The sequence below is a fragment of the Oncorhynchus gorbuscha genome, unplaced genomic scaffold, assembly GCF_021184085.1.
Source record: "Oncorhynchus gorbuscha isolate QuinsamMale2020 ecotype Even-year unplaced genomic scaffold, OgorEven_v1.0 Un_scaffold_1373, whole genome shotgun sequence".
NCBI lineage: Eukaryota > Metazoa > Chordata > Actinopteri > Salmoniformes > Salmonidae > Oncorhynchus > Oncorhynchus gorbuscha.
In genome coordinates, this window is record NW_025746166.1 from 86,432 (window position 1) to 101,386 (window position 14,955).

Consider the following 14,955-nt stretch of genomic DNA (forward strand, 5'->3'; position numbering starts at 1 on the left):
TCCTTAAAAGCCACTAGGATCTCTGTCCTTAAGTAGGATATCTGTCCTTAAAACAGGAATCGTCCTTCGTGATCCTCCGGAGCCTCGTCCTCCGTCTCCCCCCCGTCTCTCCTCCTCTCGTCCTCCGTCTCCCCGTCTCGTCCTCCGTCTCCCCGTCTCGTCCTCCGTCTCGTCCTCCGTCCCCGTCCTCTGTCTCCGTCCCCCCCGTCTCGTCCTCAGTCTCGTCCCCAGTCAGTCTCCCTCAGTCTCGTTTTCCGTCTCCCTGAATGATCTCGTCCCCCCAGTCTCGTCCTCCGTCTCGTCCTTGTCTCGTCCCCAGTCTCGTCCTCCGTCTCGTCTCCTCCGTCAGTCTCGTCCTCCGTCTCCCCCAGTCTCGTCCTCAGTCTCGTCCTCCATTTCCCCCAGTCTCGTCCTCAGTCTCCCCCCGTCTCGTCCTCAGTCTCGTCCTCCGTCTCCCCTTAGTCTCGTCCTCAGTCTCGTCCTCCGTCTCCCCCAGTCTCGTCCTCAGTCTCGTCCTCCGTCTCCCCCAGTCTCGTCCTCAGTCTCGTCCTCCGTCTCCCCCAGTCCTCCTCAGTCTCGTCCTCGTCTCGTCCTCAGTCTCATCCTCCGTCTCCCTCCCAGTCTCCCCGTCTCGTCCTCCGTCTCATCCTCCGTCTCGTCCTCAGTCTTGTCCTCAGTCTCGTCCTCAGTCTCGTCCTCCGTCTCCCCCAGTCTCGTCCTCCGTCTCCCCCAGTCTCGTCCTCAGTCTCGTCCTCCGTCTCCCCCAGTCTCGTCCTCAGTCTCGTCCTCCGTCTCCCCCAGTCTCGTCCTCAGTCTCGTCCTCCGTCTCGTCCTCAGTCTCATCCTCCGTCTCCCTCCCAGTCTCCCCCGTCTCGTCCTCCGTCTCATCCTCCGTCTCGTCCTCAGTCTTGTCCCCAGTCTCGTCCTCAGTCTCGTCCTCCGTCTCCCCAGTCTCGTCCTCCGTCTCCCCAGTCTCGTCCCCAGTCTCGTCCTCCGTCTCGTCCCTCCGTCTCCCCAGTCTCGTCCCCAGTCTCGTCCTCCGTCTCCCCCGTCTCGTCCTCAGTCTCGTCCTCCGTCTCCCCCGTCTTGTCCTCAGTCTCGTCCTCCGTCTCCCCCAGTCTCGTCCCCAGTCTCGTCCTCCGTCTCCCCCCCGTCTCGTCCTCCGTCTCGTCCTCCGTCTCGTCCTCAGTCTCGTCCTCCGTCTCCCCCCCGTCTCGTCCTCAGTCTCGTTCTCCATCTCCCCCAGGCTCGTCCTCTGTCTCGTCCCCCGTCTCGTCCTCAGTCTCGTCCCCAGTCTCGTCCTCCGTCTTGTTTGCCTAGTGGTCTGCCTAGTGGTCTGCCTAGTGGTCTGCCTAGTGGTCTGTCTAGTGGTCTGCCTAGTGGTCTAGTGGTCTGTCTAGTGGTCTGCCTAGTGGTCTGCCTAGTGGTCTGCCTAGTGGTCTGTCTAGTGGTCTGCCTAGTGGTCTGTCTAGTGGTCTAGTGGTCTGCCTAGTGGTCTAGTGGTCTGCCTAGTGGTCTGCCTAGTGGTCTGCCTAGTGGTCTGTCTAGTGGTCTGCCTAGTGTTCTGTCTAGTGGTCTGCCTGGTGGTCTGCCTAGTGGTCTAGTGGTCTGCCTAGTGGTCTAGTGGTCTGCCTAGTGGTCTAGTGGTCTGCCTAGTGGTCTGCCTAGTGGTCTGCCTAGTGGTCTGTCTAGTGGTCTGCCTGGTGGTCTGCCTAGTGGTCTAGTGGTCTGCCTAGTGGTCTGCCTAGTGGTCTGTCTAGTGGTCTGCCTGGTGGTCTGCCTAGTGGTCTAGTGGTCTGTCTAGTGGTCTGACTAGTGGTATGTCTAGTGGTCTGCCTAGTGGTCTGCCTAGTGGTCTGCCTAGTGGTCTGCCTAGTGGTCTAGTGGTCTGCCTAGTGGTCTGCCTAGTGGTCTGCCTAGTGGTCTGTCTAGTGGTCTGCCTGGTGGTCTGCCTAGTGGTCTAGTGGTCTGCCTAGTGGTCTGTGGTCTGTCTAGTGGTCTGCCTGGTGGTCTGCCTAGTGGTCTAGTGGTCTGTCTAGTGGTCTGACTAGTGGTCTGCCTAGTGGTCTGCCTAGTGGTCTGCCTAGTGGTCTGCCTAGTGGTCTGCCTAGTGGTCTGCCTAGTGGTCTGCCTAGTGGTCTGCCTAGTGGTCTGCCTAGTGGTCTGCCTAGTGGTCTGCCTAGTGGCCTCTGGTCTGCCTCGTGATCTGCCTAGTGGTCTGTCTAGTGGTCTGTCTAGTGGTCTGCCTAGTGGTCTAGTGGTCTGTCTAGTGGTCTGTCTAGTGGTCTGCCTAGTGGCCTAGTGGTCTGCCTAGTGGCCTAGTGGTCTGCCTCGTGGTCTGCCTCGTGGTCTGCCTCGTGGTCTGTTGGAATGACAAAGCGTTTTGAAAGGCCTTCTTGTCCTGGACCATATGTGTGTGTGACAATGAGCTTCAAAGCCTGTCAGTAGGGATGTCAACTCAGCCCTTTTCTATTGATGGGTCTGCCAGCAAAATGTGTTAACTATTTATGACATGATAAGCCCTCTCTTCCCCTCACGTTGAACCATCCAGCCTGGGGTCAAGTAGCAGGTCTGGGGTGTAGTGGTCAAGTAGAAGATCTGGGGTGTAGTGGTCAAGTAGAATCTAGAGTGGTCTAGCAGGGGGTGTAGTGGTCAAGTAGCAGATCTAGGGTGTAGTGGTCAAGTAGCAGATCTAGGGTGTAGTGGTCAAGTAGCAGATCTGGGGTGTAGTGGTCAAGTAGAAGATCTAGGGTGTATTGGTCAAGTAGAAGATCTAGGGTGTAGTGGTCAAGTAGCAGATCTAGGGTGTAGTGGTCAAGTAGCAGATCTAGGGTGTAGTGGTCAAGTAGCAGATCTAGGGTGTAGTGGTCAAGTAGAAGATCTAGGGTGTAGTGGTCAAGTAGCAGATCTGGGGTGTAGTGGTCAAGTAGCAGATCTGGGGTGTAGTGGTCAAGTGGCAGACACTATTATCCTCAGTGCTGTACAGTTTTTAGACGTGTGATCCCTGCAGGAAGTGAACCCATGACCTTGGGGGCGTTGCTAGCCAGTAGCCACACGGGACAAGTCGTATGGTGCTGTCTCACACTGTGTTGCCCCTCCCCACAGGAGGTTGTCTGTGCCCGTGCTATCCTCCAGAGAGAGGGAACCAGACTGGGGGCAGACCTTGGGGAGCTGGTGCCCGTGGTCTTGTGCCCTGGGCGTGGTCGGACACCCTCTCTCCTGGGGGAGGGGATGGGGAGTAGGGGAACCGTTACGACCAGTTGCCGGAGGGTTTTCCTCTCCACAAGCCAGGGAGAGGACATGTTCTGGGCTGTGGACTCTGTTAACTTTGTCATCGACGTAGGACTGGAGAAAAGACATGTGAGTTTAACCCCCATAAAACAAGCATTGCATGTTAGTTTATGCATGTAGGCCAAGGCTATGACCATAGATATCCCATTAAATGAGTTCATTCATGACGTTATTAAATAGTTATAATAGGTCTTTCTATGGTTAAACGTGTATTCTTTCAACCAGGTGTATCATCCCAGGTTAAGGGCCACCTCTGAAGTACTACGATCCATCAGCAGATACCAGGCTGATGTCAGGAAGCAGCTGATTGGACCGACAGGTACTGACATCTGATATCAGGAAGCAGCTGATTGGACCGACAGGTACTGATATCAGGAAGCAGCTGATTGGACCGATAGGTACTGATATCAGGAAGCAGCTGATTGGACCGATAGGTACTGATATCAGGAAGCAGCTGATTGGACCGACAGGTACTGATATCAGGAAGCAGCTGATTGGACCGACAGGTACTGATATCAGGAAGCAGCTGACTGGACCGACAGGTACTGATATCAGGAAGCAGCTGATTGGACCGACAGGTACTGATATCAGGAAGCAGCTGATTGGACCGACAGGTACTGATATCAGGAAGCAGCTGATTGGACCGACAGGTACTGATATCAGGAAGCAGCTGACTGGACCGGTACTGATATCAGTAGCAGCTGATTGGATCTGATATCAGGAAGCAGCTGATTGGACCGACAGGTACTGATATCAGGAAGCAGCTGATTGGCCGACAGGTACTGATATCAGGAAGCAGCTGATTGGCCGACAGGTACTGATATCAGGAAGCAGCTGATTGGACAGACAGGTACTGATATCAGGAAGCAGCTGATTGGACCGACAGGTACTGATATCAGGAAGCAGCTGATTGGACCGACAGGTACTGATATCAGGAAGCAGCTGACTGGTCTTTGCTCATTTGAGCTGTTCTTGCCATAATATGGACTTGGTCTTTTACCAAATAGGGTTATCTTCTGTATACCACCTCTATCTTGTCACAACACAACTGATTGGCTCAAACACATTAAGAAGGAAAGAAATTGGACCGACAGGTACTGATATCAGGAAGCAGCTGACTGGACCGACAGGTCCACAAATGAACTTTTAACAAGGCACAACAGTTAATTGAAATGCATTCCAGGTGACTAACTCATGAAGCTGGTTGAGAGAATGCCAAGAGTGTGCAAAGAAATATAACAAAAAACAAAAACAAAAAAATATATATTTGTATTAGTTTAACACTTTTTTTTGGTTATTACTAGATTTCCATATGTGTTATTTCATAGTTTTGATGTCTTCACAATTATTCTATGATGTAGAAAATAGTAAAAATTAAAGAAAATCCCTTTGTTTGTTTGATTGATTGAGTTGTCTGTGTTTGTCCAGGGAAGTGTTTCTGCCTGTACCCTAAGGAAAGAGTACTCCCCATAGAGACATCCCCTCAGATCCTGGACGCCAACCTCACCTTCACCATCCTCTTCCTCAAGAGGATGGAGATCGCAGGGCTGAGACACTGTGACTTCATCACCAGACCAGGTCAGTCTACCAGACAGACATTCTACATGGTACTATAGTAGGACAGTGGTTCTCATTCAGGGGTACTAGGATGTCTCCTAGATGGCTACTTGGTCCACCGGGGAAAATCTACTTTGGCCTGTCCATCGGTTGTCTGTGGGGTGTTTCTACTTGGCCTGTCCACCGGGTCTACTTGGCCTGTCCACCGGGTCTGGAGATGGCCTGTCCACCAGACCAGGTCTACCGTGTCCACATGGTACTATAGTAGGACAGTGGTTCTCACTCAGGCCTGTCCACCGGGGCTACCTGGCCTGTCCACCGGGGCTACCTGGCCTGTCCACCGGGGCTACTTGGCCTGTCCACCGGGGCTACTTGGCCTGTCCACCGGGTCTACTTGGCCTGTCCACCGTGTCTACTTGGCCTGTCCACCGGGGCTACCTGGCCTGTCCACCGGGGCTACCTGGCCTGTCCACCGGGGCTGGCCTGTCCACCGGGGCTACTTGGCCTGTCCACCGGGTCTACTTGGCCTGTCCACCGGGCTACTTGGCCTGTCCACCGGGGCTACTTGGCCTGCCACCGGGGCTACCTGGCCTGTCCACCGGGGCTACTTGGCCTGTCCACCGGGGCTACTTGGCCTGTCCACCGGGTCTACTTGGCCTGTCCACCGGGTCTACTTGGCCTGTCCACCGGGTCTACTTGGCCTGTCCACCGGGGCTACTTGGCCTGTCCACCGGGGATACTTGGCCTGTCCACCGGGGCTACTTGGTCCCGTCCCACCAGGGCTACTTGGCCTGTCCACCAGGGCTACTTGGCCTGTCCACCGGACTCATGAGACCATAGGCTTACATGAGAGGGTACTTCAGGGCTACTCCGGGCTGAGCAAAATGTACTTGGTGGTACTGTAACCAAAAAAGGAATTGAACCAAACTACCAAATGTATCTATAAAGCCCTTTTACATCAGCAGATGTCAACAACTGTTTATACAGAAACCCAGCCTCAGACCCCAAACAGAAAGCAATGCAGATGTAGAAGCATGACTAGAAACCCTGGTTGTATCTGGGTATTCAGTGTATTCTCAGGTTATTAGACACTGGTCTGAGGAGGTGAGTCTGACCACAGAGATCCTAATTACATTTAAATGTGTTATAATCTGTATTTCTATGGATCTGACCCTGTGTAATCTGTACTGCTATGGATCTGACCCTGTGTAATCTGTACTGCTATGGATCTGACCCTGTGTAATCTGTACTGCTATGGATCTGACCCTGTGTAATCTGTGCTGTAACTAGGGTTGCAAAATTCTAGCAACTTTCCCCAAATTCCCAGTTTTTTCCAGAAAATCAGGAGAGAATAAGCAGGAAATCTTGGAATCATCCAACCAGGAATTCTGGGAAACCTGGGCATTTTGTTAGCAGACTTTTTTGCAACTATAGCTGTAACTGTAGAGTGGTACAGGGTACAGGAGGGTTTTTTTGTCCTGGGTAGAGGTCTGATGGAGGTCTGTATGCCGTGCTCTGTCCTGTTTAGAGGCAGCCAGCCGTGCTTTAGTAGAGCTGACAGTGGCCTGCCAGGGACCATTGTCTGAGAGCCCCGACCCACCCGGCTGTCCCAGCATGGGAAGAGTTGAGGACAGTGACAATGCTGCATCCCAAATGGCTCCCTATTCTCTATATAGTGCCCTACTATAGACCAGATGGCACCCTATTCCCTATATAGTGCCCTAGTATAGACCAGATGGCACCCTATTCTCTATATAGTGCACTACTATAGACCAGATGGCACCCTATTCCCTATATAGTGCCCTACTATAGACCAGATGGCACCCTATTCCCTATATAGTGCCCTACTATAGACCAGATGGCACCCTATTCCCTATATAGTGCTCTACTCTGGTCAAAAAGGTAGTGTACCATTTTGGACACATTCCACGGAGTAAAGTGGCCAGCTTGTTATTAATGATTACCTCATAACGCCTCTCGTTTCGTCCATCTGACCTCCAACGCCACAATGAGGAGGAAGTAGAATTTACTGTCCTCCATTTTACTGGAACACAACAAGGCTAGAATTTACTGTCCTCCATTTTACTGGAACACAACAAGGCTAGAATTTACTGTCCTCCATTTTACTGGAACACAACAAGGCTAGAATTTACTGTCCTCCATTTTACTGGAACACAACAAGGCTAGAATTTACTGTCCTCCATTTTACTGGATTTTACTGTCCTCCATTTTACTGAACACAACAAGGCTAGAATTTACTGTCCTCCATTTTACTGGAACACAACAAGGCTAGAATTTACTGTCCTCCATTTTACTGGAACACAACAAGGCTAGAATTTACTGTCCTCCATTTTAACACAACAAGGCTAGAATTTACTGTCCTCCATTTTACTGGAACACAACAAGGCTAGAATTTACTGTCCTCCATTTTACTGGAACACAACAAGGCTAGAATTTACTGTCCTCCATTTTACTGGAACACAACAAGGCTAGAATTTACTGTCCTCCATTTTACTGGAACACAACAAGGCTAGAATTTACTGTCCTCCATTTTACTGGAACACAACAAGGCTAGAATTTACTGTCCTCCATTTTACTGGAACACAACAAGGCTAGAATTTACTGTCCTCCATTTTACTGGAACACAACAAGGCCATAATTTACTGTCCTCCATTTTACTGGAACACAACAAGGCTAGAATTTACTGTCCTCCATTTTACTGGAACACAACAAGGCCAGAATTTACTGTCCTCCATTCTACTGGAACACAACAAGGCTAGAATTTACTGTCCTCCATTTTACTGGAACACAACAAGGCTAGAATTTACTGTCCTCCATTCTACTGGAACACAACAAGGCTAGAATTTACTGTCCTCCATTTTACTGGAACACAACAAGGCTAGAATTTACTGTCCTCCATTCTACTGGAACACAACAAGGCTAGAATTACTGTCCTCCATTTTACTGGAACACAACAAGGCCAGAATTACTGGACCAACCTTTTTTGGAGCTCAGGCTCTTTTCGGGAAGAGAGTTTTATTCTGATTCTGTATTCTAATGTCTTTTGACGTGTTAAAGTAAAAGTAAAAGTTAAAGTAAGGTCCTCGATCTCTTGAGGAGCTGAGCAGATACTATATGATCATAATCCAGAGCATCAACTGACAAGTCATTTTGTTAAACAGGTGTTTTTTAATATCTCTCTTCTTCTTATCTATTATCTAAAGGATGATCTACTTCCTATCCAGATCTTGTATTTTATTATCTATGATCTTTGTCTATTTTATCTTGTATTTTATTATCTATTATCTAAGTTGTCTACTTCCTATCCAGATCTTGTATTTTATTATCTATGATCTAAGTTGTCTACTTCCTATCCAGATCTTGTATTTTATTATCTATGATCTAAGTTGTCTACTTCCTATCCAGATCTTGTATTTTATTATCTATTATTTATTATCTATGTCTAGATCTTGTATTTTATTATCTATGATCTAAGTTGTCTACTTCCTATCTATCCAGATCTTGTATTTTATTATCTATTATTTAAGTTGTCTACTTCCTATCCAGATCTTGTATTTTATTATCTATTATTTAAGTTGTCTACTGATCTACTTCCTATCCAGATCTTGTATTTTATTATATATGATCCAAGTTGTCTACTTCCAATCCAGATCCAGAGGGTCTGATGCAGTCGCTAGAGGAGCTGGATTACCTCGCGGCATTGGACGACGATGGGAACCTATCAGAGATCGGGATCATAATGTCTGAGTTGCCATTGGATGCTCAGATGGCCAAGGCTCTGCTGGCGTCCTGTGAGTTTGATTGTGTGAATGAGGTGGTGACCATCGCAGCTATGCTATCAGGTATGTAGTTTACACTCCTACAACCTTTGGCCCATTTGATTCTATTTGATTCACTCAGGGTGGGTTGCACCAACATGAATGAACTCATAAACTGGGTTTAATCAAGGTTGATCTAGTAATGTTTTTGATTCTATTTGATTCTATTTGATTCACTCAGGGTGGGTCGCACCAACATGAATGAACTCATAAACTGGGTTTAATCAAGGTTTATCTAGTAATGTTTTTGATTCTATTTGATTCACTATTTGAAAAACACTCAGGGTGGGTCAGTTTTGGAACTCTAAACTGGGTTTAATCAAGGTTTATCTAGTAATGTTTTTGATTCTAAACTCTAAACTGGGTTTAACTGTTTAAATGCATCAAATATCAGTATGTGTCTAAGTAATTTGTATGTCCTTTATTTTCCTTGTGATTAACACTTTTATCTCCTGTGGTTTATCATGTTCGTTAAACTCAACCAGCTAAATCATTTGACAGATAAGTGCAATTAATTTCATCCTTAGCCTGAAGTGAAAAGTCACTTTGCTGACTAGGCTAGCAACGACCAGTGCTGGTTTGTTTCCATAGAACTACAACATATTGCTATGGTGAATCCATTAGGACACATATCACTGATCATAGTTCAGTGATTTAACCTTAGATCAACTAATCCAGTCTTAAAATTAAGTGGTGCAACACGTGATGAATTATAAACGTAGATTTACAAAATGTAGATGAGGTCTAATCTAAAATGGATTTAAACCATGTTGGTGCAACACACCCTCCTTGTCTTGTAATGGGGTTAAACCCTCACACTTATGTTTACATCCATAAAGCCTTTATAACCACTACTGAAGATATTAGAATATCCATCATAAGCAGTCTTAACCATTATGGACAACGACATCAGGCATCTCTGACTTTTAGAATGTATAATCTGCCAGACAGTATAATCTGCCAGACAGTATAATCTGCCAGTCAGTATAATCTGCCAGACAGTATAATCTGCCAGACAGTATAATCTGCCAGACAGTATAATCTGCCAGACAGTATATTCTGCCAGACAGTATATTCTGCCAGACAGTATAATCTGCCAGACAGTATAATCTGCCAGACAGTATAATCTGCCAGACAGTATATTCTGCCAGACAGTATATTCTGCCAGACAGTATAATCTGCCAGACAGTATAATCTGCCAGACAGTATAATCTGCCAGACAGTATAATCTGCCAGACAGTATAATCTGCCAGACAGTATAATCTGCCAGACAGTATAATCTGCCAGACAGTATATTCTGCCAGACAGTATATTCTGCCAGACAGTATGCCAGACAGTATAATCTGCCAGACAGTATAATCTGCCAGACAGTATGCCAGACAGTATAATCTGCCAGACAGTATAATATGCCAGACAGTATAATCTGCCAGACAGTATGCCAGACAGTATAATCTGCCAGACAGTATAATCTGCCAGACAGTATAATCTGCCAGACAGTATAATCTGCCAGACAGTATAATCTGCCAGACAGTATAATCTGCCAGACAGTATAATCTGCCAGACAGTATAATCTGCCAGACAGTATATTCTGCCAGACAGTATAATCTGCCAGACAGTATAATCTGCCAGACAGTATAATCTGTCAGACAGTATAATCTGCCAGACAGTATAATCTGCCAGACAGTATATTCTGCCAGACAGTATAATCTGCCAGACAGTATAATCTGCCAGACAGTATAATCTGCCAGACAGTATAATCTGCCAGACAGTATATTCTGCCAGACAGTATAATCTGCCAGACAGTATAATCTGACAGACAGTATGCCAGACAGTATAATCTGCCAGACAGTATAATCTGCCAGACAGTATAATCTGCCAGACAGTATGCCAGACAGTATAATCTGCCAGACAGTATAATCTGCCAGACAGTATATTCTGCCAGACAGTATAATCTGCCAGACAGTATGCCAGACAGTATAATCTGCCAGACAGTATAATCTGCCAGACAGTATAATCTGACAGACAGTATAATCTGAGACAGTATGATCTGACAGACAGTATAATCTGACAGACAGTATGCCAGACAGTATAATCTGCCAGACAGTATAATCTGACAGACAGTATAATATACTATATGGACATAGTCTAGTCTCTGAGCATTTGCAGTTGAAGCCTAGGCGGCTGTTATTTCTCCCACTCAGACATTGAGCCACAAGGTACTATACGGGGAGAGTAGCTTGGTCAAACAATGCAAACCCTGTTGATATGTCTGTTTTAGCACCAATGCTAACCTCCCTATTGATTCTCTGTCTTTCTGCGTTAGCGTCAATGCTAACCTCTAATGATTCTCTGTCTGCATTAGCGCCAGTGCTAACCACCCTATTGATTCTGTCTGTTTTGCGTTAGCACCAATGCTAACCACCCTATTGATTCTGTCTGTCTGTGTTAGCACCAATGCTAACCACCCTATTGATTCTGTCTGTCTGTGTTAGCACCAATGCTAACCACCCTATTGATTCTGTCTATCTGTGTTAGCACCAATGCTAACCACCCTATTGATTATGTCTGTTTTGCGTTAGCACCAATGCTAACCACCCTATTGATTCTGTCTGTCTGTGTTAGCACCAATGCTAACCACCCTATTGATTCTGTCTGTTTTGCGTTTAGCGCCAAGCTGCTTCCTGGAGCCACCTGTTGGCAGGACCCAAGAGGTACAACAGTGTCACAGAAAGTTCTGGCACCCTGAGGGAGACCACTTCACCCTCATCAACATCTACAACGCCTTCAAGTACAGCCAGAGAGAGACATGTGAGTTAGTTACTTCAAATGCAGACAGAAAGACAGTCATTAACATCCATTGAGCTCAAAAAAGCATCACATTGTGAAATACTTCACTATACGGTGCCTTCGGTAAGGATTCAGACCCCTTGACTTTTTCCACGTTTTGTTAGGTTACAACCTTATTCTAAAATTGATTAAATCGTTTTTTTCCCCTCTCCTCAATCTACACACAACACCCCATAATGACAAATTGAAAACTGTTTTTTAGAAATTTTTGCAAATGTATTAAAAATAAAAAAACAGAAATGCCTTATTTACATAAGTATTCAGACCCTTTGATAGGAGACTCTAAACTGAGCTCAGGTGCATCCTGTTTCCATTGATCATCATTAAGATGTTTCTATAACTTGATTGGAGTCCACCTGTGGAAAATTCTATTGATTGGAAATTATTTGGAAAGGCACACACCTGTGTACATACAAGGTTCCACAGTTGACAGTGAATGCCAGAGCAAAAACCAAGCCATGAGGTCAAAGGAATTGTCCGTATTATTTAAATTATTTAAACTATTTAAATAATTTATTTATTATTTTATAATAAGGCTGTAAAGTAACAAATTGTGGAAAATGTCAAGGGGTCTGAATACTTTCCGAATGCTCTGTTTACAATTGAATTCTGTTCTACGTGATTCTATTCTCTTCTCCTCACTTGTAGCTGGATGTTTCTTTCTGTTATTCCCTCAGACTTCAGCGTAGAGAAGTGGTGTCAGGACTACCATCTGAACCACCGCGCCCTTCAGACGGCAGACACCATCAGGTCAGAGTTGACTGACATCCTGAAGAGAATAGAGCTGCCCATCTCCGAGACGTCCTTCGGAACCAAGACCAACACACTCAACATCAAGAGAGCTCTGCTGGCAGGGTTCTTCATGCAGGTCTGTGGACAATGGAGAACCGTAGTGCTGGTGTAGAGGACGTCCCACTGCTCGTTTAAGTGTGTTCCGTTTCCTCCCGGTTCCACTCCATACCGAGGTTCCAACCCGAGGTTAGCAAAAACAAGGTTCAATTCCCGAAGGGATCATATACGTGACCGCCCTCCTGAAGCGTGTCACGCCCCTGAAAGCTAGCTATTCGGCCGCGCAAGTGGCAGATCTCAATCTGCTACATTAGCAACACCAGGGTTCAATTCCCGAAGGGATCGCATACGTGACCGCCCTCCTGAAGCGTGTCACGCCCCTGAAAGCTAGCTATTCGGCCGCGCAAGTGGCAGATCTCAATCTGCTACATTAGCAACACCAAGGTTCAATTCCCGACCGGATCACATACACATTAAACATCTGAATGAACTCACCGTCCTGTATGGAAGTCAGTGTCCTGTATGGAAGTCAGTGTCCTGTATGGAAGTCAGTGTCCTGTATGGAAGTCAGTGTCCTGTATGGAAGTCGGTGTCCTGGGTCCTGTATGGAAGTTGGTGTCCTGTATGGAAGTCGGTGTCCTGGGTCCTGTATGGAAGTCTGTGTCCTGGGTCCTGTATGGAAGTCGGTGTCCTGTATGGAAGTCGGTGTCCTGTATGGAAGTCAGTGTCCTGTGTGGAAGTCGGTGTCCTGTGTGGAAGTCTGTGTCCTGTGTGGAAGTCGGTGTCCTGTATGGAAGTCGGTGTCCTGTATGGAAGTCGGTGTCCTGTATGGAAGTCGGTGTCCTGTATGGAAGTCGTTGTCCTGTATGGAAGACAGTGTCCTGTCACTTTCCATGAATTAATTTGTTTAATGACAAATATGAAGTTCCTTTATCCCTGTTGTCAGATTGCCCGCGATGTGGATGGTTCAGGAAACTACTTCATGTTAACCAACAGACACATGGCTCAGGTCCACCCTGCCTCCAGCTATGGGGCCAAGGCACATCAATTGGGTTTTCCAGAGTGGGTGCTGTTCCATGAGTATACTCTCTCGGGAAACCACGGTATCCGGACAGTCTCTGACATCTCCCCTGCAGTGTAAGTCAATGGGCCAAACTAAGGCTCTTTCTCAATCTATTTTTCCTCATGTCCATTCTTATGTCTTCTTTTTCAAAATGCATTCAATGAGGTCAGAGGCCCCTCCCCTCTAACCTTCTCATCCGAGGTCCCTCCCCTCTAAGCATCTCATCCAATAACCCTCGAGGCTCCGCCCCTCTAACCTTCTCATCCAATGACCCCCGAGGCCCCTCCCCTCTTACCTTCTCATCCAATGACCCCCGAGACCCCTCCCCTCTAACCTTCTCATCCAATGACCCCCGAGGCCCCTCCCCTCTTACCTTCTCATCCAATGACCCCCGAGGCCTCTCCCCTCTAACCTTCTCATCCAATGACCCCCGAGGCCCCTCCCCTCTAACCTTCTCATCCAATGACCCCCGAGGCCCCTCCCCTCCAATGACCCCGAGGCCCCTCCCTTCCAATGACCCCGAGGCCCCTCCCCCAATGACCCTCTATAATAATGTTGTCTTCTCTCTGTAGGTTCAGTCAGGCCCCTCCCCTATCTCTATAATAAGTGGTTCAGGTTCAGTCAGACGTATCTCTATAATATCAGCCCCTCCAGTATCTCTATAATATCAGTGTTGTCTTCTCTCTGTAGGTTCAGTCAGACGGCCCCTCCAGTATCTCTGTAGGTTCAGTCAGACGGCCCCTCCAGTATCTCTATAATATCAGTGTTGTCTTCTCTCTGTAGGTTCAGTCAGACGGCCCCTCCAGTATCTCTATAATATCAGTGTTGTCTTCTCTCTGTAGGTTCAGTCAGACGGCCCCTCCAGTATCTCTATAATATCAGTGTTGTCTTCTCTCTGTAGGTTCATCCAGACGGCCCCTCAGTATTTCTATTACAACCTGCCTCCTAGTGAGAGTAAAGACCTACTACAGCACATTCTGGACCGGGATGGATCTGGACGTAAAGACAAGCAACAGACCCTGACAATCAACAGTAAAGCGGATACGGACTGCAGTACAGTGGCTCAGTCTTATGACAGATGTGTGCTACAGTGACCTCTGGTGGAGAGCTTCAGCACTGCACCGACTTTTACTGAAAAGACAATCATCGTTGATGAGAACAGCACTCCTCGGGGGAACACTCAGACTTTTCACAATGTTGTTGTAGCCCTGAACTAATGTCACCTGATTGACTCAGTGATTAGATGAATCAGGTGTGAGCTGTGGAATAGTTCACATATGGAACAGCTGGGGGGGGGGGGGATCAACTTCCAAATGACTGACTTGCCGTACACTATTGGGGGTCGGGGTGGGGGTCCCCCCGAGGAAAGTTTTGAAAACTTCCAAATGACTGACTTGCCGTACACTATTGTTCATATCTTTAATTCAGTCAGGTGGTAACTGCCTTGGTAATTTGATATTACAGTAAATAATTAATTAGCCTATATTCTAATAAGAGCATCACCCCAATAAATGAATCCAGATCACCAAATCAAGTTTGAACGTCTGATATTCCTTCACAGAAAAATAC

General features: G+C 47.2%; 1 protein-coding gene across 1 annotated transcript in view; it reads left to right on the forward strand.

Moving 5' to 3' along the window:
- The window catches only part of LOC124022407 (putative pre-mRNA-splicing factor ATP-dependent RNA helicase DHX32), a 28,987-nt gene extending 14,316 nt beyond the window's left edge, over nucleotides 1–14,671 (forward strand). The window contains exons 6-13 of the mRNA XM_046337341.1: nucleotides 3,106–3,360; nucleotides 3,517–3,610; nucleotides 4,720–4,869; nucleotides 8,520–8,711; nucleotides 11,355–11,495; nucleotides 12,212–12,402; nucleotides 13,270–13,460; nucleotides 14,288–14,671. Coding sequence (XP_046193297.1) covers nucleotides 3,106–3,360; nucleotides 3,517–3,610; nucleotides 4,720–4,869; nucleotides 8,520–8,711; nucleotides 11,355–11,495; nucleotides 12,212–12,402; nucleotides 13,270–13,460; nucleotides 14,288–14,480 — 1,407 coding nt within the window. The 3' untranslated portion in view covers nucleotides 14,481–14,671. The remainder of the gene's footprint in view (nucleotides 1–3,105; nucleotides 3,361–3,516; nucleotides 3,611–4,719; nucleotides 4,870–8,519; nucleotides 8,712–11,354; nucleotides 11,496–12,211; nucleotides 12,403–13,269; nucleotides 13,461–14,287) is intronic.
- Nucleotides 14,672–14,955: the final 284 nt, after the last annotated feature.